The sequence below is a fragment of the Toxorhynchites rutilus genome, chromosome 2, assembly GCF_029784135.1.
Source record: "Toxorhynchites rutilus septentrionalis strain SRP chromosome 2, ASM2978413v1, whole genome shotgun sequence".
Taxonomy (NCBI): Eukaryota; Metazoa; Arthropoda; class Insecta; order Diptera; family Culicidae; genus Toxorhynchites; species Toxorhynchites rutilus.
Window position 1 is genome coordinate 165,167,376 of NC_073745.1, and position 25,562 is coordinate 165,192,937.

Here is a 25,562-nt window from a genome sequence, read left to right on the forward strand (position 1 = left end):
GGATTTATAAAGTTGTCTGACCTTTTGGATCAAATCTTCAAGTGTTTTAATGTTTCCGACTCCATCAGAACCATTGTCATCTCAATGCTTCCAGTATTAAAGACAATTTTGCAACAATTGATGCAAACATGGCCCCTCCTTGCAATGATTATCTCTCTTGATGTCTAATTCAAATAGAGAGGTCGGAGATATCACTGTTTTACAGTGGAATTGTCGTAGTCCTATCCCTAAATTGGATACATTCAAATTTTTAATTCATAACTTGAATTGTGATGTTTTTGCTCTGTCCGAAACTTGGCTTTCTTCGCGAGATGATCTATCTTTCCACGGTTTTAATATTATACGCTTGGACCGTGATGACAGATACGGAGGGGTGCTATTGGGGATCAATTAGTGCCACTCATTTTTTCGAATTGACCTTCCACCTATTGGAGGGATTGAAGCTGTTGCTTGTCATGCAAACATCAGAGGAAAAGACCTCTGTATTGTCAGCTTGTATTGGCCCCCGAGAGCTGCGGTTAGCCGCAAGCAACTTGTTGACATGTGCTCACTTCTTCCTGAGCCACGATTGATCTTGGGAGACTTCAACTCTCACGGAACTGCCTGGGGGGAACAGTACGACGACAATCGTTCATCGTTGATATATGACCTTTGTAACAGCTTCAATATGACCGTTTTGAATACTGGGGAAACAACACGTGTTCCTAAACCTCCTGCTAACCCAAGTGCTCTTGACCTCTCGCTTTGCTCGAATTCAGTATCGTTAGATTGCCAGTGGAATGTAATACAGGACCCCAACGGTAGTGATCACTTGCCAATCAAAATTTCCATCACCATTGGGTCGAATTCTTCTGAATCTATAAACATGGCATATGACCTCACAAGACACATTGACTGGAAAAAATATTCGGACGCGATTGCTCTAGCCATCAATTCCAGAGATGGTTTGCCTCCATTGGAGGAGTATAACTTCATTTCTCGTTTGATCTATGACAGCGTGGTTCGCGCTCAAACGAAACCCATCCCAGGCTCCACTATTCGTCGAAGGCCTTCCAATCCATGGTGGGATAGCCAATGTTCCAAGCTTTATCAGGATAAATCGAACGCATTCAAAGCTTTTCGGAAACGTGGAACCATTGAAAATTTTCAATCGTATTTGGACCTTGAAAATCAATTTAAAAACTTGATCAAAGGGAAAAAACGTGCTTATTGGCGAAATTTCGTGGGAGGTTTGTCACGAGAAACGTCAATGAAAAAATTATGGAAAGTGGCTAAAAACATGAGAAATCGCTCTTCATCGAATGAAAGCGAAGAATATTCACATCGATGGATTTTTAATTTTGCACGGAAGGTTTGTCCCGATTCCGCTCCTGTGCAAAAAATTGTTCGAGATATACCACAAGATAGATGCGATCTTGATTCCGAGTTTTCGATGGTAGAATTCTCTCTTGCTCTCCTTTCTTGTAACAATTCGGCTCCAGGAACGGATAGAATTAAGTTCAACTTGTTAAAAAACCTCCCTGATGTGGCGAAACATCGCTTATTGAATTTATTCAATCGGTTTCTGGAGCATAATATTGTTCCAGATGATTGGAGACAAGTGCGAATTATAGCTATTCAAAAACCCGGAAAACCCGCGTCCGACTTCAATTCGTACCGCCCAATAGCAATGCTGTCTTGTATACGGAAATTGTTGGAGTAAATGATCTTGTTTCGCCTTGATCGATGGGTTGAAACGAATGGCCTACTCTCAGATACACAATATGGGTTCCGCAGGGGCAAGGGGACGAATGATTGTCTTGCGTTGCTTCCTTCAGAAATTCAAATGGCTTACGCCGAAAAAAAACAAATGGCTTCAGTATTCTTGGACATAAAGGGGGCCTTTGATTCTGTTTCAATAGAGGTTTTGTCAGACAAATTACACTCTCGGGGTCTACCGCCTCTATTGAATAATATGTTATATAACTTGCTTTGTGAGAAACATTTGAATTTTTCTCATGGGGATTCGACAGTAAGTCGGATCTCCTACATGGGAGTCCCCCAGGGCTCATGTTTAAGCCCCCTTTTGTACAACTTCTATGTAAGCGACATCGACAATTGCCTTACACAAAATTGCAACCTAAGACAACTTGCAGATGATGGAGTGGTGTCTGTCGTAGGATCAAACGAATCCGACCTGCAAGAATCCTTACAAGATACTTTGAACAATTTTTCAACCTGGGCCATTGGGCTAGGGATCGAATTCTCCACGGAGAAAACAGAGATGGTGGTTTTTTCTAGGAAGCATAGACCAGCAAAACCAAAGCTTCAACTTTTGGGTAAACCGATCACTCATGCTATGTCATTCAAGTATCTTGGGGTCTGGTTCGACTCGAAATGTACTTGGGGGGCCCATATTAGGTATCTGAGTAAAAAATGCCAACAAAGAATAAACTTTCTCCGTACAATTACCGGCACCTGGTGGGGAGCCCATCCCGAAGATCTTATAATGTTGTATCGAACAACTATTCTCTCAGTGATGGAGTATGGCAGTTTCTGTTTTCAATCAGCTGCCAAAACACATCTCATTAAACTCGAGCGAATTCAGTATCTTTGTCTCCGTATCGCGTTGGGATGTATGCCCTCAACGCATACCATGAGTCTCGAGGTTTTGGCAGGCCTACTCCCACTAAAAGATCGCTTCAATTTATTATCTCTTCGGTTCTTCATCCGGTGTAAGTTTATGAACCCATTGGTGATCGGAAATTTTGAGCAGCTGATCGGGCTAAATTTTCATTCTGGATTCATGACTTCATATCATGAATTCATCTCTATGCAGGTTGATCCTTCTTCGTATATTCCCAACCGTGTTTGTTTTCCTGACTACATCAATTCCTCTGTATATGTTGATCTGTTCATGAAGGAGAAAATCCATGGAATTCCAGATTATCATCGATCGGGGATCGTTCCTACGATCTTCAATGCAAAGTATGGGCGTATCAATTGTGATAATATGTACTTTACTGATGGGTCCTCTATGAATGAGTCCACAGGATTTGGAGTGTTCAACGAATTTTTTAGCACCTCCCACAGTCTTCAGAATCCTTGCTCAGTGTATATTGCTGAATTGGCAACAATACACTGGGCGCTGGACAGCGTCGCCTCACGACCTGTTGAACACTATTACATTGTAACGGATAGTCTTAGCTCTGTCGAAGCTATCCGTTCAGTGAGGCCGGAAAAGCACTCGCCGTACTTCCTTGAGAGAATACGAGAAATTTTGAGTGCTTTAACCAGACGCTGTTATGTCATTACCTTTGTCTGGGTCCCTTCACATTGCTCAATTCCGGGTAATGAGAGGGCTGACTCATTAGCAAAAGTAGGTGCAATTGAAGGCGAAATTTATCAGCGTCAAATCGCCTTCAATGAATTTTATTCTTTAGTCCGTAAAAATACCATTGTTAACTGGCAACGCAAATGGAACGAAGATGAATTGGGCCGGTGGCTCCACTCAATTATCCCTAAGGTTAGCCTCAAACCATGGTTCAAAAGTCTGGACTTGAGTCGGGACTTTATTCGCACCTTCTCCCGACTCATGTCCAATCACTGTTCGTTAAACGCGCTACTCTTTCGTTTTGATCTCGCCGACAGCAATATCTGTGCCTGTGGCCAAGGTTACCACGACATCGAACACGTTGTTTGGTCGTGCGAGGAGTATCTTGTTGCCAGATCGAATTTAGAAAACTCTCTTCGGGCTAGAGGAAGGCAGCCCAATGTGCCGGTGAGAGATGTGTTGGCTGGTTTAGACCTTGATTACATGTCCCAAATATATGTCTTCCTGAAAGTTATCGATCTTCGTGTCTGATTGTCCTTATATCCTTATATTCTCCTTTTCCTTTTCCTTCGCGAGAAATCAAATCCCTTCTCATTGACAATAGAATAAGGTGAAATGTAAATACATATTAGATATAAGATAGGCTTAAGAATTGAGTGTAATGAATGTGAGTGTGAATGTGAGAGTAAACATTGTTAACATATCCTTTTATCCCTTCCTTTTCCTGAAGAAAATATGTCACCCTTCTAAACTCGAGTAGACCGCGAGTAATCGGTTTTCTACACCATTAACATTAGAATTAAGGAAAAATGTTTATATATACTTGTAACAATACAGTCAGGAGTTTGGCTCCTTTAAACTTATGTAACTGAGCCTGTAAAAATAAACGATTTAATAAAAAAAAAAATGCAATCTAGATTCAGAAAAACTATGTATGAGCATCGTCAAATAACGAATGACGTGCAAATGTAAATGTAGTATTTGTATAAATTAAATGAGTATTTTTTTCATGCTATTATTTTTTTTCTCTACAACGAATATTTTCGGTGGTACAGATTTTTGGAAAAAAATACATATGAGAAAGATTTTTAACCCCTCTGGTTCAGATTCAAATGTGGCAACACTGTACTGGACTGATTTAGACGATCAGCATATCAAATTGAAGCCAATAAACTAATTTTCTTTGAAAAAATACTTCCTGAAGAAATTGATTTTGTTTCCATAATCATTGATTGTATTTGTTTTTTTATAGTTTACATGGTATCGGAACCAAATGCGTTATAGTTATATTTTTTTCTTGAAAGCAAATATCAGAGAGGTGTTTCTTTTCGTTTTAGAGTTATGACTTTCCAAAGTCAACATGTTTTCAGTTTTCGTTCAATATTCCTTTGCGACAGGACTACATCTATGCGACTAGAATCCGATTTTTACGCAAGTGTGGTATTTATCAAAGAATACCAATACGTCGGGTTTTTGAAAAATATCAGTTTTGGAAATAAGGGAAAAAATGATTTTTCGGAAATGTTAATGTTGAAAAATCATAACTCAAGAACAAAAAATAACGTCTCTCTGAATTTTGGATATGTTATGTAAAAATACATTAGCTTTCAAGAAAAAACGCGCTTGAATCTGAACCCAGGTAAACTAAAAAAAACAATCAATAATTACAGAATTTTTACTAAGTGTTACATTTTTTCTAGCTGATTGGCTTAATTTTTTGGATTTAAATTTATTTATTTATTTATTTATTCATTTCGTCAAACAAATGTAGACTACACACTTATACACTAATGTTACAATGTTTTCTTATGTTAAATATTATTTTTGCGGTACATGTTTCTGTTTTAGCTGTTTTTTTATTCATTGTTGTGTCAATTATTTCGCAGTGCTGATTGTATATACGCATCATGCGATTGATAGGGGCGTTATTTGCATAATTTGTTCTGGATGTTTTGGTTAAGTTTTGGTAGTCCAAAAGTTATAATTTTTTTAAAAAAGTCTTTGTAGAAAAAAAAACCAAAAGCGAGAAAAAGTCGACTTTTCGGACCACTCTAAAATGGAAATGTGCACCCTAATAAAAAAAAATAAAACAACACGAGTCTTATATTTTGCGGTAAGGAACGAAACAGATGCAGATGGAAGATTATGCGCCAATTTGCTACTCTGAAAGAATCAACTCGGGGAGAATTGTTGCAGCAACTAGATTTTGTCCATAAGTCAGATCGAATGCGAGACGATTCAAGCGATTAATGGAAGGCGCTCAAGCATCGCGGAAAATCTCGAAATACGGAAGTTCTTTTTATCGGCAGGATTTAAACAATTGTGACGAAGGCGACTCTATTCCACGACAGAAAAGTAACGAATGGTGTGTTTCTGGTTTTCCGATATATCAGTACAATTAAGAAAGTATTATAGTATGTCACAATTCGAAAAGACGATTTGGCTGTTACGAAAGACCTCTGTAAAGTGTGGATTTGCTTGTTATCTTTTTGCCATATTCGCACAAGATGAGATGATAAACACTTTTTGGTTGAACACAACGTAAACCACCAATAAAAGTCACCCGATATGAAGCTCGAGAAAGAAAAGCTGGTCGTATTCCAGTACAAGCACAATTTAAATTGAGGCCTGAGAGGAATAGTTGGCCCTATTATAAAACCGTGCTGGAAGGACACGCAACAAACACGTTGATTTATTATCTAATGAGATCAACACATCCTGTTGCCATTAGCTACGATCGACACCATTTCCGATATTGTCGGAAACAAAATCGTTATAGCAAGCAGATAGTCAGGAATGACAAACAGATATCTAAAATGTGAAAAAAATGTAATTGATTTATTATAACATAGTTTTTTTTTTTGTGACATTTATTATCCTTGTCCGAGTAATACTTGTTTTTATATATTCAATTTAATGTACACACTTATTTTACTCTCTGAAACCTAGAAATTAAAACATATTTAAACAAAACGTGAACTTACATTTCTTGTTTGCTGCTGTTTTACTTCTATCCAACTCCTTCGATTGTGCATCTGCGAAACAAAAAATCAGTGCCAACCAGTAGGCATATCGTATTGGTAGCATTTTCCTGTATTTTCACTCTGTTAGTTGTCTAAAATATCAAATACTTTGGATTGTTTTACTATAAACTGTTTCACTGTATTTTCTTCCTTCGTTACAAAGTTCTTGCACTTTTTAATGTCATTCTACATCATTTCACATGTGAATCTTAACTATAATAGGGTTTAAATATTTATAAATGTTGGAAGATCATAATTTTCTGGCAAGCATGATTAAATGAATGTCAAAGTACGGGTCATAACACTTCTCTCGATGATAAATCACATAGCCTAACCGAGAATTGAAATCGACAGAGCATTGACACCGTTACGCTCTTGACCAATTTTAAAGCATAAATCTTTGAAGTGATGTAAGCAAAATTCGTATAACTTGTTTCTCACATAATGTATGCAGTTCAAGGCTACGGGTTGGCCCCCTCGTTTTCAAATCTTTGAATTTTCTTTGTATCAGACATGGGAATTCCAGTAGCATACAGTGATGGCGAAAATAATACGTACACTGGAGGTGTATGTCATTTTTACTTTTTGTGATCGACGAACACTAAAGGGTGTGTCACATCAAATTGCATCACGGAAAAAACGCTGTAGGAATTTAATTTTTAGGAATTATATCTTCAGCTTTCGCTTATAATCAGATAAGAGTGTATAGATCACGTTGGCCATGCTTCACTGTCAATTTTTCGTAAATTTGGAAAAATGTCGTCGAACGAAAAAGAGCGTCGTGAATTAATCCTGCGCACTAATTTCGAGAATCCGGAGCTGTCACATCGAGACATCGGTAAGATGCTGGGAATCGTCCAATCCACGGTCAGCAGAGTACTAAAACGATACTTCGAGAACCTAACCATCGACCGGAAGGTGAAGAACGGCAAAAATGGATGCTCCGTCAGTGAAAAAGATCACAAGCGCGTAGTTAAGCAGTTTAGACGTGATCCGAGAAGTTCGGTCCGGGATGTCGCCAATAAGCTGAATTTGTCAAGTTCATTCGTCCAGCGGATCAAGCAGCGGGAGGGCCTGCGTACATACAAGGTTCAGAAGGCTCCTAACCGCGACGAAAGGCAAAACATGGTGAGGAAGACGCGAGCCCGGAAGCTGTACACCGAAATGCTGACGAAGCCGCATTGCCTGGCAATGGACGACGAAACTTACGTCAAAGCGGGCTTTCGTCAGCTGCCGGGCGTGTTGTTCTTCTCCTCAAAGGACAAATTCAGCGTTCCGGAGGAGATTCGCAAGCAGAAACTATCCAAGTTTTCCAAAAAGTACATGGTGTGGCAAGCGATCTGCTCTTGCGGAAAGCGGAGCGCCCCCTTCGTGATGACCGGCATGGTAAACGGGCAGGTTTACCTTAAGGAGTGCCTACAGAAGCGCTTACTACCACTATTGAAGCAGCACGAGGGCCCGACCATCTTCTGGCCGGATCTCGCTTCGTGCCACTATTCAAAGGACGTGTTGGAGTGGTACGAAGCCAACGGGGTCACCTTCGTACCAAAGGAAATGAACCCGCCCAACGCGCCGGAGCTTCGCCCAATAGAGAAATATTGGGCGATTATGAAGCAGGCCCTCCGGAAGAACCCAAAAGTTGTCAAATCGGAGGCGAACTTCAAGAGAAAATGGATTTCTGTTCAAAAAAACTACAACCTGACGTTGTACAGAACCTTATGGACGGGGTAAAGAGGAAGGTGCGAGCATACGGGCTTGGGCTCGAAGTATGAATAATAAGAAAATGCCAAAAGTTGTTTAATACTTTTTATTTTACTGTCTAAAATTTTCAAAAGGATCGGTCTACTGGGCGAATTTCTACAGCGTTTTTTCCGTGATGCAATTTGATGTGACACACCCTATATTTTCTGAAGCGAATCAGAGGCATAGCCGAGATTGCGATCCGAAGAAAAAAAAACAGACTCATGGATAGTCTACAGAAATCCAGTTTCTATTGTTTTGGCATTTTTATTTTGAATGATTTTAAGGTAAAAACAGACTTCTGGGCTTACCAAAGCATAAAACGTCTTATCTTGGTCAAGAATCATGTGATGTAAAGCGAAATCTCATCAATATCATAACATGCTCAAGCACTTATTGTTCACGCTATACAAATCAATAAATTTTAATGAGTTCAAATCTAATTAAAAATATTGTACCAATATTGCGCAAAATTTTACCGTTTTGTTTCATTGTTCTGGAAACTACAAAATAAGTGTCACTTAAATCTCAGTTACATGTGATCCTCTTGAGCGATGTCATACATCTCGTATATTGCAATTTCGGAAATCCGAGTTAATAGATCAAAGGAGAATGTTTCATGTTTCTGGAGGTCATATGTGGTTTGACAATGTTTTAAAAGTTTTTACTAAAAGTCCCAATGCTTTTCAAGATTTTAAACATAAACACAATTCAAAAAATTTTTCTTCGTCTACGACAATAATTGTTTTCGTTATGAAGTAATGTATCTCTCACATACACAAAGTTTATTTTATTATCAATTAAATTGAAACAAAAAAAGTTCATAGAAATAGCACAAGTTGGCTATATGGTCAAATTCTTCCTTCATTGTTTCACACCACTACAATCAGCTGAATGCAGCGGTTCATAAAAGTGGAAGGCGAACTCCAATCAATAGAAAACCGATACAAGGTGAACGGAAACCAATTCGTTACTGTACAAGGAAAAACCAAACAGAGCAGAAAGGCGAAATCCACAAGTAATGCGCTTTTGACGAAATTCTCATTCCTTTCACTTTCATGGTCAAAATCGAAGCGGTCAGTAACAAAAGAAATGAAAAACAGTAATTGCAAACATCGAAACAGCGGCGTTCGTATAGACGGCCTTGTCTGCACCGGTTTATGACTGCTCAGGTAACACTCAACCTACAAGGTGTTTACACTAACCGACAACACGCGAAAAGCCACCATTAATAAAATAAATATAGTAGTTGCATAAAGCAGGTCACTAGAATCGCACATTTTAAAGCGGTAATTAATTTCGCATTTTTAATTTTGTTGATTTGGTAAAAACCCGTAAAAACCCGAAACAGTGAAAACTTAAGTTGCGTGAGTCAGCTCTCTTCATCATACTCTGATCACACCACAATCGCGGTCATTTTCACTGTATTTCTTGTGCTCAGTTGTCCTTGAAACTCCTAATTAGATGGTTGCACACAAAATTTCAGTTGGAACAATTGATACACTATACTGGATTCATAGCTATAATCCATGCTAAAAGTTCACACTTTTCATCCCTACAGTATTTGTTTCACAACGAGAAACCGAACGATCAAACTTAATCGAATGATTGCTGGACGCGTGCTGTCCGAATGATGGACGGAATGATACTGAGTACGAACGTAAGATCGATGTATCACCTTCAAACTTATTTTAAGGGTGATTGGAGTGAATTTTGGCTACCACAAATCACCACAATAACATCATCGTGGACCATCCGTTTTTTTTGTTTTTTATTCAATGTGTACTTTAGTGTTGGTTGATGGAATATTGAGATGACGTGCGTCTTGAAACTGAAACCTCGAACGCAACGTATGAGGTTTCAGATAAACCGGCTTTTGATCACATTCTAGTGCTAAACAAATTAGCTCTGTCGTCACCAGATACCTGGGAAATTATTCGTTGGGAAGTACCCTATCAAGTGTATCCATGCGTGTTAAATGTTGGTTGAAGACACATGTCTGTCTATAGTAGTGTGATGTACCTAACATGTCACTTCCAAACAAGATTTCCTTGGGTTGATTACCGCGTGTGACGGAATAATGTCAATTTAATCCAGCGCAATTAAGTTGTATGCTCATTTTGCCAATTTACTGTTTATGCCATAAGAAATAACTAAATAACCCATTTTGTGCTTTCACATTAGCTACCATTACAATTCCATACAAATTTGAAGTGTGTATTATTTATAAGTGGATTTTCGCCTAACAATGTAGTTTTACTTCGATCTGTCGCAGAGCCGAGAAAGTTTTCTGTTAGATAAGTACTTTGAATTACCACACTTTAACATATACACAGGAGAACCTCGATTATCTGCGAATGGATGTTCCTCGATGCGGGTGATCCACGAAAGCGAGTTCCATAGTAATTCTAAAGGCTTTCCTGAAATTTGTACACGACCTTACAGATGGAGAAAGTTGATTGATTTCTGTATTAATAAAACACAGTTTTCATGTTTTTTTGTTTGCACCTTATTCTTAGTCCTTATTTGCGTTACCCGCGAATTTCTTTATCCGTGGTGACCTTGCCATGCCATTAGGCGGATAACCGGAGTACTCGAATTCATTATTAGTTTAATAAGTCAAAAATATGAAGAAACTCAACTTTTCCGATAGTTGAGACTTGGATTATTCACATTCCTTCAAAACAATATCATATGTTCGATCTTATGATAGCAATCACCACAAAAGAGATTGTAATGACAAATTAGCAAGCTTGAACTACTTGACGACTTGACTTCAGCCAGCTTTAACATGCAGTGAATGATGGTACTGCTTCGACGACCCGTGCATTCCGTTGAAGGTGACAATCCTAAAACCAGTTATTCCCATTCCACTTTTTATGGGATTTCATAATAATACGTTCGTCTTCTACGAGATGAGAACTCACTCTATAATCCTTCATCGTCAGTATTATATATATTGAACACGTGGCCAGAGCATTAGTCTGGATTTATCATGTGGTATCAAACATCTATTTTCTTAGGAATTCTCATTGTTGAACTTAGCCGCCATATCGTACTATTATTTCTTCCGTTACTTATTGTACTTATTGTTTTTATTTTTGTGCAACGTTAGAACTCCACGAAACTCTGCAAAACGCAACGCGAGACAAGAAAAAATACTTATTGTTTTTACTATTGGCTGCTCAACTGAATTCGAACCGTTTACACAAGATGGTTCAAGATCCTACAAATAGTAGACAGCGACATCTGATTTTTGCTGAATCGTACAGTGTCGACATCTACCAATCGAGTATTTTTAACAAGTCGCTGAATTTTGCACAACAAGTTCAATTTTTACTGTGTTGAAAATGTCGAGTTTCGTTGCAAACAAGCGGGAAATTTGGTTTTCTGTTTATGGTGACTCTGTACTATCGGTTCGATTTTGCAGGGAATAGTTTGGACGATTTAAAAGTTGTGATTCGATTGTTAACACGTTGATCCCTAGGGGCCGACGTTGAGCTTTTCGGTAGGAAAGCGCTAACTGACTTGGTCTGACGGTTACAAAATAAGAAAATAAAAATAGATACAGTTTGTTCTCGGATGTTTTACAAAATTTGACTACTTTCTAGTCGAATTTCTGACTATTTTCTATTTATACAATAAGTTTCTTTGGGAGCTGGGACCAACACTGATATTGTGCAAAAGCTCTTAATGCGGACTGAATGGAAAGCGCAGCAAAAAAAATTCGGGACTCAACGTGTTAAAGACAAAAAGTGTCTGGGTCAACCGAAAAAGTTTGAATACGAAGAATAAGAGTGTTACTCGATTAAGATGGATGTCAAACGCAAACAGAGCTTGTAGCATTATTGGGAGTATCAAATTAAAGCCAAGCTAGTTTTGTTTAATAAAATATTACACAACGAAAAATATCTGATTTTATTTTTGTAATTTTCGATTATAATTGTTTTTCATAGTTTACATGGTTTCGGGACACCGTGCTTGTTTTCCTGACTACATCAATTTCTCTGTGCATTTTGATCTGTCCATGAAGCAGGATATCTATGGAATTCCAGATTATCATCGATCGGGGATCGTTCCTACGACTTTCGAAGCAAAGTATGGGCGTGTCAATTGTGATAATATGTACTTTATTGATGGGTCCTCTATGAATGAGTCCACAGGATTTGGAGTGTTCAACAAATTTTTTAGCACCTCACACAGTCTTCAGTATCCTTGCTCAGTGTATATTGCTGAATTGGCAGCAATACACTGGGCGCTGGACAGCGTCGCCTCACGACCTGTTGAACACTATTACATTGTAACGGATAGTCAGAGCTCTGTCGAAGCTATCCTTTCAGTGAGGCCGGAAAAGCACTCGCCGTACTTTCTTGAGAGAATACGAGAAATTTTGAGTGCTTTATCCAAACGCTGTTATGTCATTACCTTTGTCTGGGTCCCTTCACATTGCTCAATTCCGGGTAATGAGAGGGCTGACTCATTAGCAAAGGTAGGTGCAATTGAAGGCGAAATTTATCAGCGTCAAATCGCCTTCAATTAATTTTATTCTTTAGTTCGTAAAAATACCATCGTTAACTGGCAACGCAAATGGAACGAAGATGAATTGGGCCGATGGCTCCACTCAATTATCCCTAAGGTTAGCCTCAATCCGTGGTTCAACAGTTTGGACTTGAGTCGGGACTTTATTCGCACCTTCTCCCGACTCATTTCCAATCACTGTTCGTTAGACGCGCTGCTTTTTCGTTTTAATCTTGCCGACAGCAATCTCTGCGGTTGTGGCTATGGTTACCACGACATCGAACACGTTGTTTGGTCGTGCGAGTTGTATCTTGTCGCCAGATCGAATTTAGAAAACTCCCTTCGGGCTGGAGGAAAGCAGTCCAATGTGCCGGTGAGAGATGTGTTGGCTCGGTTAGACCTTGATTACATGTCCCAAATATATGTTTTCCTTAAAGCTATCGATCTTCGAGTGTGATTGTTCATACATCCTTTTCCCCTCCTTTTCGTCCTTCGCGAGCTATCGGTTCCCTTCATACTAACATTAGAATAAGTTAAATTGTAAATACATATTAGATGGAAGGATAGTTTTAAGAATTGAGTGTGAAGTGTCAGTGTGAATGAGAATGTGAATGTGAATGTGAGTGCGAGTGTAAACACACATCTCCTTACATCCCATCCTTTTCCTAATGAAAATGTGTCACCCTTCTAAACTCGAGTCGACCGCGAGTAATCGGTTTCCTATTTTGCATGTCCAACATGTTGCTTGAACGGCACAAAAGGAAGTCTTTTTTTGCATCGAATCGTTAGTAGGGACGACGAATAGATTCACTACAACAATCCAAAATGCAGAAGATCGCGTGTAAAGCTCGGTCAACCAGGAACATCAACGCCGAAGCCTAATATCCACGGTGCCGAAGAAAATCTCTGTACATGGTGGGATCAAAAGGGTGTAATCCACTATGAAATGCTAAAACCTAGTCAAGCAATCAATGAGACATTTTTACAGATCACAATTGATTCTTTTAAAACGAGCTATTTTCGAAACGCGTCCAGTTTATGCGACCAGACACGAGTTGATAATATTCCATCATGGCAACGCTCGGTCTCATGTTGTTGGTCGTGTTAAAAATTATTTGGAAAATACCGAATGTTCCCATGGTTCACTCGCCTTATACATCACTCCTTCAGATTACTATTTGTTTCGATCGATGCAGAGTACTATGAGTGGAATACGCTTACTTCTGAACAGAGTCTCAATGATTGGCTCGTGACGGAATCCGTAAAATACCAGAAAAGATGGGAAAAGTAGTGGCTAGCGATAGTCAAATCTCTGAATAAATAAAACAATTATTTAACTCTTTGTGGTCGCTTGTCTGCTCTCAGCCACCATATCTTTTTTACCGTTCTGGTCGTTTGTCTGCTCTCGGCCACCACAGCAAGAAACCATGTTAATCTTATATTTTACTCAACCAAGTATCAGTTTATGCTTTTCCTAAACGAAGTTTGATGTCTAGTGAACCTGTTCACGGATCAATACGGTGTTCCTATGAGTAATAGATAACGGTACTCAGTATCAAACAAAGTAGTCACCCACACAAGACAACGCACAGTGCGTTGAATGCATAGGAATGTGGGACAAAAATTATAACAGCAGAATTTAGCCATTGTAACACTTTGGTTTGATGGAAAAGATTGTTCATAAATATCAGAACTACTGTCTGCATAAATGTCTCATGTTATTTGAATAATCTCATTGGTGTCAAAAAATCTTTGTTCATCTGTAGTAAAAAGTTCTGATAATTTCGGATACGCAGAAATAATTATTCTTCTGGTTTAAATTATATTGAAGTAGTTGTTTTTAAAGAGCAGAATAATTGTTTGCATAAGTGTCTTCCTGAATGGCACTGACGTTCCCAGTGGAACATTTGCCTTCTCAACGTAGGTAAAGGGTGTGTCACATCAAATTGCATCACGAAAAAAACGCTGTAGAAATTTAATTTTTAGGAATTATATCTTCAGCTTTCGCTTATAATCAGATAAGAGTGTATAGATCACGTTGGCCATGCTTCAATGTCAATTTTTCGTAAATTTGGAAAAATGTCGTCGAACGAAAAAGAGCGTCGTGAATTAATCCTGTGCACTCATTTCGAGAATCCGGAGTTGTCACATCGGGACATCGGTAAGATGTTGGGAATCGTCCAAACCACGGTCAGCAGAGTACTAAAACGATACTTCGAGAACCTAACCATCGACCGGAAGGTGAAGAACGGCAAAAATGGATGCTCCGTCAGTGAAAAAGATCACAAACTCGTAGTTAAGCAGTTTAGACGTGATCCGAGAAGTTCGGTCCGGGATGTCGCCAATAAGCTGAATTTGTCAAGTTCATTCGTCCAGCGGAGCAAGCAGCGGGAGGGCCTGCGTACATACAAGGTTCAGAAGGCTCCTAACCGCGACGAAAGGCAAAACATGGTGGGGAAGACGCGAGCCCGGAAGCTGTACACCGAAATGCTGACGAAGCCGCATTGCCTGGTAATGGACGACGAAACCTACGTCAAAGCGGACTTTCGTCAGCTGCCGGGCCTGTTGTTCTTCTCCGCAGAGGACAAATTCAGCGTTCGCAAGCAGAAACTATCCAAGTTTGCCAAAAAGTACATGGTGTGGCAAGCGATCTGCTCTTGCGGAAAGCGGAGCGCCCCCTTCGTGATGACCGGCACGGTAAACGGGCAGGTTTACCTTAAGGAGTGCCTACAGAAGCGCTTACTACCACTATTGAAGCAGCACGAGGGCCCGACCATCTTCTGGCCGGATCTCGCTTCGTGCCACTATTCAAGAGACGTGTTGGAGTGGTACGAAGCCAACGGGGTCACCTTCGTGCCAAAGGAAATGAACCCGCCCAACGCGTCGGAGCTTCGCCCAATAGAGAAATATTGGGCGATTATGAAGCAGGCCCTTCGGAAGAACCCAAAAGTTGTCAAATCGGAGGCGAACTTCAAGAGAAAATGGATTTCTGTTCAAAAAAACTACAACCTGACGTTGTACAGAACCTTATGGACGGGGTAAAGAGGAAGGTGCGAGCATACGGGCTTGGGCTCGAAGTATGAATAAAAAGAAAATGCCAAAAGTTGTTTAATAGTTTTTATTTTACTGTCTAAAATTTTCAAAAGGATCGGTCTACTGGGTGAATTTCTACAGCGTTTTTTCCGTGATGCAATTTGATGTGACACACCCTTTATTACTTGCGTCATTTTTATTAGTAGTATTTAGTTGAGATTCCTATGCCGGAAAACACGCCTAGAATGTATTCTGGAGTGGCATACATGTCCTACGCCGAAAAAAGGCGATATGAGTTGTGCATCGATAGAATAGAAATACTCTAACGCCTAAACGGCTACTGTATAATAGATAAAATGTGTTTCGATAAGATAGGAATAATCTTACGCCTAAAAATGGCTAATGTGTAATATACAACATGAGAAAAACATACATGATAAATTCGGCTCTGTTACAGCTGAATTGCTAAATGAGCCTTATAAAAATAAATATATGAGATAAAAAAAATGTTTTATCTTGCCTCGCGTCGCATCTTCCTGAGCGCATTTATTAAAAGTATTTTGTTGAGATTTTTATGCTAAATTTGTTGCTTCCTGGACGTTGGCTTTGTTGCATCCTGGACGGAAAGATCAAAAATAGTGTATGCTGATGAAAGACGGAATTTTTTTCCTAAAGGGGGGACCTCTGTCTGGAAAGTCGGAAAATAATGAATTTTCGTGATTTTTTTTCGGATATTACGAATAGAGTAAAGCGTTCGGGTATTTTGGTCATTGTTTAAGGTATATTTGAAGATGTATTTTCTATTTTTCGAGTGTACGAATAATGATTGTTACACTGTTGACAGCTGGATGCGTAGATGCTGTCTGAAAACCGGTACCGTGTTGGTGGTATCGGTCCTAAAGCAACGAGGTGTCGTAGAACAAATTCCAATGAATATTTGAAAACTTTAAAACAATACCTAAAGCGTTAAATAGAGGTTTTTGAAAATTCGAAAAATTGCTGAAATTGCGGACATTTTTGTTAAAAATGTGTAGTTTTTCATTAAAAATTGTTGTCGAAAAAATTCATAAAAAATCGAAAAAATTAGATGTCAAATAAGGCTATGTAACGCTTTAGATAATCTATTTTTACATGCTGATAAAAAATTTCAGCCAAATCAGTCGTGAGGTCTTGAGCTATGGATACATTTAAATATGATAAAATATATTTAAAGACGTCACAATAAATATAAGATATGACGATATGATACGATCAGATCGATCACAGTAAATAGACTTCCACAAGCGACGAACTTTTCAATTCCATACATTAGCCCGGTAGCAATAGGCTTCTGGTTTCTATCCGAAATGAGGCGGGATTGTAAATCTGTATTATCTTATCTTCACTAAAACTAAGAAGCTGGACAGCTGGGGTGCGAATCCGATTAGACATTTATTGGTAAATGATTTAAATATTAAGATAAAACAGGTTACAAAACAATTTATAACTAATATAAATCCAACGACAAGCAAAATTCTAAACAAGCGATCCGCTTGCGATGCAGGTTAACGGAATAATTTTTATTGCGTATCGCCACAAATAAACAGAACACGCCATCTGATATGAAATTCTAATATGAGCTTCCTTCTATCAGTAGAGGATGAGTTTCATCAGAGATTAACAGTAGCCAGCATGAATCCAACTATGATTGAATTTGAATAAAAGAAGATAGAATCATGTTTCGCTTGTTTTCAATCATATTACTATTGTTCTATCACAAGATCTATGAAAATTGTACAGATCTAACTAATATTGAAATCAAAATTAGATATAAGCTGTGGCTTCACCAGGTGTACAAATATGAAACCGGAATTCTCATTTCAATAGTTACATACATTCTAATGTAAAAGGTTAAAAGTAATATCAAATGTGTTTTTCTTATCTTTTTGGCATCTATCAACAATATCCAAATTAAAATATCAGAAATTTTATGCAGTCACAACATTATTTTGTGTTAAGAATTGTGGATTTTGTGCCTACGAACGGACATAATTTTTTACTATAAACTGAAAAAAAATCTGCTTCCGTTTCGCATAGAATATTGGTGGATGCTTACGATGAGCATGCTATCGGAGAATCACAATGTTATGTGGGGTTAAAGAAGTTCAAAAGTGACAATTTTGATTTCAGAAACGAGGAACGTGCAAAATCACTGAAAGTTTTTGAAAACGCCGAATTGCCAACTTCATCGGGTTAAGGGGGTATTCTAGTGTAGAGATACGAATTTCGGACGGTTTTTTCGAGCTCCGTAAAAATAAAACAAAGAATATTTTTAATATCCATTATATTAGGCTGTCAAAAAAGTCCTGCGGTATTTTTTTTGAATTTTCATTTGTTCATAAAATTAGTTACAATCATCTGTTTTAAGTCAAATATGCGCCGTTTTGTTCGATGACTTGTTCCCAACGAGATGCCAACTTCATAATACCCCTGTTATAGAAGCTCGCTTCCTTATTGGCAAAAAACTTGGATATCCAATTTTCATAGGCCTCTTTTGTGGCTAACTTCTGACTACCTAGCTCGTTCGCCATGGACAAAAACAGGTGGTAGTCACTTGGTGCAAGGTCCGGACTATACGGCGGATGCAAAAGAACCTCCCATCCGAGCTTCCGGAGCTTCTGGCGCGTCACCAAAGAAGTGTGTGGCCTGGTGTTGCCCTGATGGAAGACAATGCGGCCTCTGTTTATCAAAGATGGCCTCTTCTTCATGAGTGCTACCTTCAAGCGGTCCAGTTGTTGGCAGTACAGGTCCAAATTGAGCGTTTGGCCATAGGGAAGCAGCTCATAATAGATTATTCCTTGACAATCCCACCAAACACACAGCAGAACCTTCCTGGCCGTTAATGAGGGCTTGGCCACCGTCTGAGCCACTTCAGCGGGCTTCGACCACGACCGTTTGGGCTTCACGTTGTCGTAAGTGACCCACTTTTCATCGCCAGTCACCATCCACTTCAGAAACGGGTCGATTTTGTTGCGATTCAGCAGCGATTCACATGCGTCGATACGGTCAAAGATGTTTTTTTACGTCAACGTGTGTGGCACCCATACATCGAGCTTCTTTGTGAATCCAAGCTTCTTCAAATGGTTAATAACGGTTTGATGACTTATCCCCAGCTCTTGGCCGATGCTACGGCTGCTACTATGCCGGTCTTTCTCGGCTAATTCAGCGATTTTGTCACAATTTTCGACGACAGGCCTTCCGGAGCGTGGCGCCTCTTCGACGACCTCTACACCAGAACGAAATCGTTGAAACCATCGTTGTGCGGTGGAAATGGAAACTGTATCGGGTCCATAAACTGCACAAATTTTATTGACAGCTTAAGATGCATTTTTTCCTTTGTCATAGTAGTACTGTAAAATATGTCGGATTTTCTCTTTATTTTGCACCATATTTGCCCCACTATAACTCACGAACGACTTAACCAAACAAAACACTGTCAAGGACTATATTATAGCGCGCAAAAATACCTTTCCAACAATCTATAGTATGACTCGATACAATGAATACAACTAGAACTACGCGCTTACAACGACACCTCGCGGAAATACCGCAGGACTTTTTTGACAGCCTAATATAATTATTTGTTCATCTATTCTTTGAGTATAAAACAAAAATTGAACGGAGAAAAAATATTCATAATTCTAATAGTTACAATCTGATCAAGTGAAGGGGGTTACAAAAAAAGTTTTGTCATTGCGTACACGATTCCAGCCCTTCTGGTTCTCCGAAACAAAAAAAAAAAGGAACAGATTCTGAAACAGTAAATATTCCGCTATCGCATGAACCTCGGACAAGCCAAAAACATCTTTTTTGACAAAATGGCGGCCGTTTTAAAAACAAAATGCGGTTTAAAACGTTTTTTCTTACCATTCCCAATTTTTTTAAAATAGTACAATTTAAAACAAACATATATTTTTAGTGATTTGGTGGTGGATTGTATTCATATAAATTCGACATGAATCTGTTCAGTAGAACTTGAGATATCGTGTACACCAGTTTGAAAAAACTAGTAAAAAAACGCGTTTGATGTTCATTGTTATGGCCGTACCAGGTTAGATACCGCATCCTAAAAATGGCTCTAACTTGGTAAATAATAGGATTTTCGACAAGCCCTTTCTAGGGTATAATCTTTAATATTTTTTCTGTAAATCAGAACTTACACGAATGCCTTCTAATTCTAATAAAAAGGTACTGTTTCATGCTATACTATAACAATATTTTTTAGTAGTTGATGTTATCATCGTTAACGCTCAAGTGACCGGATGCGTTACGGTACTCCCTTCTCGCTGACCGTCAACCACAGAAAAACCTTCTTCGAAAAATTGGCGTGGTAAATAGTTTTGACGTCATCGCTTACCTCCTTGGTGAAGGGCCTGATCTCCTGCCAGTCACTGCCGTCCAGGGGCAAGTAGGTCTCGTCATCCATTATTACCACGACGTCACACTTCGCCAGAAAGATGTTTTTCACCAGCATCTTCAGTCGTTCCATCTGGGTGATTGTTCGTTACCCAGACACGACCGGTCTAGACTGACGCTTCCGAAATTTTGTAGATTGAATTATCTTCTATATTTTTCCATCGCCACCCGGAATTAGTCCATTTTTAAAAGCATACGTTAGAGCGTTTTTGAGATTAAATTGTGCAAAAAATGCACTAATTACCAGTAGAATCCCTATTACTTCTCTTTTCTATTTCAAGGAAGCGAACAAATGGTTCATTTCTGACAAAAGGAAAGCGTTCAATTTCATTGGAATGTATTGCTGCGATTTTCCTTAAACTAACGTACTATTCTGCTTATTCACGAAAAATTACAACAAACGATGACAAAAAGCTCAACGGCAACAGAAGCGGTGCCGTGTTCGATATAATTTTCATTACCATACGAATAACCCTTTCGCCAGACTACAAAACCAATGCACTACAACACGATTGAATGCATCCGTATAACTAATTATCTAATTATACCACGATGTAATGTGCTATATGCGAGATCGCAGAACTGAAACAGTTGGTTTTCCAATACGTAACGCGTGAAGATTGAATCATTACAATGCATGTATAATGGTTTACTGGGTCTGATTCAACCGTAATTTCAAACAGTAATCATTAATAAATCAGGGGAGCCATTGAGGAAATTTTCGTTTCGGGAAAAAATGCTCTAAAAATTCTTGCGGTATATAATTTAATAAAGACCTTCATTATAAAAATAACAAAAAATGTGCGAAAAAATCAGGTCCCCAGTTAAAATCTAATAAATAATTCGAACTAGTGTCAGATGACGTCCTTCCATTAGTGAGTCGTTAAGGTCACTTAAACTTGAATGTGAACTGTTCCGAGTCTGTCTATTGAGACCAGGGACGCAGGCACATATAAAAAACTACTTTTTCGATCGAATAATCAAGTTATATTTTTTTATTGAATATCGCACAAAAGATTCGATGAGTTTTCCCGACATAATGATTTCAACGAAATATATATCCCGCCAATCACATGCATATACATTGCTTTTCTATTTATATTGACACTGCATCCCATTGAGAGATTAGATCTTCTTTACAATGTTTCGCCAATAAACTCGGTTCATGTCTGCAGTTCTCCAACCCCTGGCGGCACATTGCTTTTCTAATAATCTCGTAAAACGCCGCCACGATTCCGTTGCGCGGAATCAAACGAACACCTATGTTGCAATGTGACAAATCGTTGAATCCCACGTGTGTGTGTGTGTGTGTGTGTTTTTTTTTTTTTTTTTTTTAAAGAGGTGAGGAACGCTCTACCAGCCTTACCTGGGAAGGGTTAACCCAGACGTCGAGTGGGGATCGCACCCACAAAAACCAAGCCTTCTACTCGTTGCCTTATTCCCCCTGGGACCACATCTAGGCGACTACTTCAGGGGGCGGCTGTGCTCATGCACTTCTCGAGTTTTCAACGCTAACTAGCGTTGTCCTTCCCTTTTTCTCAATATTTTTTTCTTTCCATTCGTTATTAATTCCACTGCGCTGATGTCCTCTTCGCAGGCATTTTGAATTTACCCGTCGAGACGTGAACCGATTAGGAATTGCCCTCCAACTTGACGCGCAACCCGTCACAGCCACCCTCGCGGGGTTTCTCACCTGTCGAGACGTGAACCGATTAGGAAGCGCCCTCCAACTTGACGCGCGCCCCGTCACAGTCACCCTCGCAGGATTTCTCTTCCCAACGGAGCGCCGATTAGGCAGTGCCCTCCAACCTGACGCGCAGTCCGTCGCAGCTACTCTCGTGGGGTATTCACCATTTTGATCGTGGCTTCATCCTTGATGCTCGTTCCTTCGAAATGTTCGCGGTGACGCGCACCCCGTCACAGCTACTCTCGTGAGGTACCATCTCTTGCAACAGCCGTCGCCGTTGTTCACCTTTCACCGTCGGACGTTGTCAGCACTTTGGTCAGCCCTCCACCTTCGCTGCAGCTCCGACATGATTTGTGTGATTGCACTGCTCACGGCATTCCAGATCATCTCGTCGCGACACATCTCCTCCACAATATTCCCGACATGAAGTGCAGGCAGCCCCTCGCGCCTTTCGGTGAACCTGGGACAGACAAAAACGACGTGCTCCGGTGTTTCCTCCATATCTCCACACTCCGGACAGAGGGGTGAAACTGCGTGCCCGAACCGGTGTAGATATTGCCTGAAACAGCCATGCCCAGACAGAAACTGCGTCAAGTAAAAGTTAACTTCACCGTGTTTCCTGTTCAACCAGGTCGAAAGTACCGGTATCAGCCTGTACGTCCATCTACCATTTTCTGCCGTACCCCATTCATACTGCCATTTGTCCAACGACTCCGCTCTCATCAATTTCCGGATACCTCTGCTTTCCCGTCGCTTGTAGCACTCGCTATCTTCCGCCAGAGTGATGCAGATGGGAATCATTCCGGCGATTACACACACAGCTTCTGTCGAAATGGTCCTATAAGCACTTACGACTCGCATGGCCATGAGTCGGAATGTGCTGTTCAACTTCCTCCGATTTCGGTGGGTTTCCAGAGCCGCCAACCAGGCAGGGCCACCATACCTCAGTATCGACGAAGATACACTTGCCAAGAGACGCCTCTTGCTGCTGCTTGGGCCAAAGTTATTTGGCATGATCCTCGCCACCACGTTGATGGCCTTTGACGCCTTCCCACATGCATAGTCGACGTGCTGGTTGAAGTTCAGCCAGTCGTCGATCACTCCGAGGTACTTCACCGCCCGCTTCGAAACGATGGTATGTCCTCCGACCGATACCTCTGCCCGCAGCACTGCCTTACGATTGCTCACTAACAGCACCTCGGTTTTGTGATGTGCCATCTGGAGCTTTACGCTGTCCATCCAACTACCGATCATGTCTACAGCCTCAGTCGCCAACATTTCCACCTCCTGAAGCGTCTCGCCGATTACCGTTGTTACGATGTCGTCCGCGAAGCCCACGATCTCCACACCTCTGGGTAGCTTCAACCTTAGAACACCGTCGTACATCGTGTTCCAAAGCGTAGGACCTAGGATGGAACCTTGTGGAACTCCCGCCGAGATATTCTTCACTATCTGTCCCCTGTCTGTGTTGTATACCAGGATCCGATTCTGGAAATAACTCCTCAGTATCCTGTACAGGTAGCTAGGGACCTTCAATCTGTGTAGCGCCTTGGCGATGGCCTCCCAGCTGGCACTATTGAAGGCGTTCTTCACGTCAATCAAAATCACCGCGCAGTAACGGTCGCCTCTTCGTTTTTGTTTAAGCGAGACCTGAGCTTTCTCGATAACTGTCCGAATAGCGTCCACTGTCGACTTTCCTTTCCGGAACCCGAACTGCATTTTCGACAATCCGTGGTCATCCTCCGTGCATTTCACCAGTCTGTTGAGAATAACCCTTTCCAAGAGCTTTCCCAAAGTATCCAACAAACAAATAGGCCTATACGACGCTGGATCTCCAGGTGGCTTTCTTGATTTCGGGAGCAGCACCAACTTTTGTATCTTCCATTCCGCAGGGAAGAGACCGTCATCCAGGCATTTCTGCAGCACCACCCTGAACATGTCGGGGAAAGCAAGGATCGCCGATTTCAGGGCCACATTGGGGATTCCGTCGGGGCCGGGTGCTTTTTTCAACTTTAGACCTTTTGCCACCGCGATGAGTTCTTCGTTGGCGACTTGTGCGTTCTCTGCTTCGTCCTCACCGTACAGTGTGGGTGGCCACGTCGGTGGGTCGTGCTGCGGAAAGAGTCCATTCACAATGACCTCGAGTTTTTCCGGACATAATTCCATGGGAGTCGTTGAACTACGGAATTTCGCCATCACGATTCGATATGCTTCACCCCAAGGATTTGCGTCGACGTCTCGACACAGCTCCCTATAGCAGTTCGATTTGCTCATACGTATCTCTCGTTTCAAGGCGGCTCTGGTCGCTCGGAAAGATGCGCGGTGCTCCTCTCTCTCTACATCGGTTCGTGCCCTCTGGACTCTTCTTCTGGCTCGTAGACAGTTAGCGCGGAGGATGCTGAGTGTCTCGTTCCACCAGTAGGCTGGACGTCGTTCATTCGTCGGGTTCAGTCTTCTCGGCATCGCTGTATCGCATGCCCTCACCAATGTTCCTGTCAGCCCGTCGGCGCTCAGATTAAGAGTTCTGCTGTCTATGCGTAGTGCTTCGACGAAAAGCTCCTTGTCAAAAACCTTTGTCCTCCACTTCCGCTCAAAGGTTTTTGTATTCCGTACCGCTGCGGGATTCCGTTGGCCGACACTATACAGGATTGCCTGGTGGTCGCTGTGTGTGTATCCCTCCGACACTCTCCACTTCGTATTAGCCGCCAGTGATGGATTGCAGAAAGTTACATCGATGATGGATTCGCGGCCGTCCCTTCGAAAGGTGCTGCTAGTGCCTTCGTTCAGAAGTGTGACGTCTAGTTTTGCGAAGGCTTCTAGTAGGCTGTACCCCCTGGCGTTGGTGCATCTGCTTCCCCACTCCTCAGCCCAGGCGTTGAAGTCTCCTCCGATGATGACTGGTTTGCGGCCGCTGACCTTATCCGTGAGTACGTCCAACATCTCGTGAAACTGCTCCGCTGACCATCTTGGGGGTGCATAGCAACTACACATGAAGATTCCGTTGATTTTGACGAGCTTTCCACCACTTCTTGGATGGGGTACCTTCCCATCACTAGTATTGCAGCCATCCCTGCTTTATCCACCACCCATTTTCCGTTATCGCGAGGAACTCGGTACGGTTCTGCGATCATTGCAACGTCGCATTTAGTTTCAGTTGTTGACTGCCACAACAATTGCTGTGCTATGTCGCAATGATTGAGGTTGAGCTGGGTAACCTCCATTACTGCGAACCCGCAATCGCCTTTTTGTACGCCGGACATTTGAAGCTACCTGTGACGTGGTCGTTTCCGTCCTCCTCCTTGCACAACATGCACCTCGGTTGCTTTGTGCAGTCTCTAGCAACGTGACCTTCCGTCCCGCACTTCCTGCACAATTTCGATCTGTCAGGACCACCGCAGTTTTTCGCCTGGTGACCGAAGCCCATGCATTGAAAGCATCTCTCCATTTGCTTGGCCATACGAGGGGGAGCTTTCATCGGGCACACGGACCACCCCACTTTTATTTTACCCTTCTCCACCAGTTTATTTGCAGCTTGTTTCGAGAGCCGTATCGAGGCCGTTTGTGTCCCACCGTATGCCTTTCTCAGCCGGATTGTCATTGGCACATCGCCAAGGTCACATTGTGACTGTAACGCAGTTCTCAATTCCTCAACAGTCGTGATCTCGTCCAGATACCGGCACTCGATGGTTGATTCCTGAGAGAGAGCTCTTAACCGCTGGATCTTTTTTAAGCTCGAAGAGCATCTCGCCTTTCTGCGTGCGCCTAGTTTTCACGACGTTCTCGCCCAGTGTCT

General features: G+C 41.1%; 2 protein-coding genes across 12 annotated transcripts in view; one reads left to right on the plus strand and one right to left on the minus strand.

The window, feature by feature from the left end:
• Positions 1-10,015, minus strand: part of LOC129767201 (transferrin) — a 33,994-nt gene extending 23,979 nt beyond the window's left edge. The window contains exons 1-2 of one of the 10 annotated variants that reach the window (XM_055767851.1): positions 9,755-10,015; positions 6,298-6,549 (exon numbers count right to left, since the gene is read on the minus strand). In XM_055767851.1, coding sequence (XP_055623826.1) covers positions 6,298-6,400 — 103 coding nt within the window. In that variant the 5' untranslated portion in view covers positions 6,401-6,549; positions 9,755-10,015. The other 9 variants (XM_055767850.1, XM_055767843.1, XM_055767848.1 and 6 more) reach the window with 9 other exon arrangements.
• Positions 1-25,562, plus strand: part of LOC129767200 (uncharacterized) — a 71,399-nt gene that overhangs the window by 24,182 nt on the left and 21,655 nt on the right. The gene's annotated exons all lie outside the window — the stretch shown is intronic.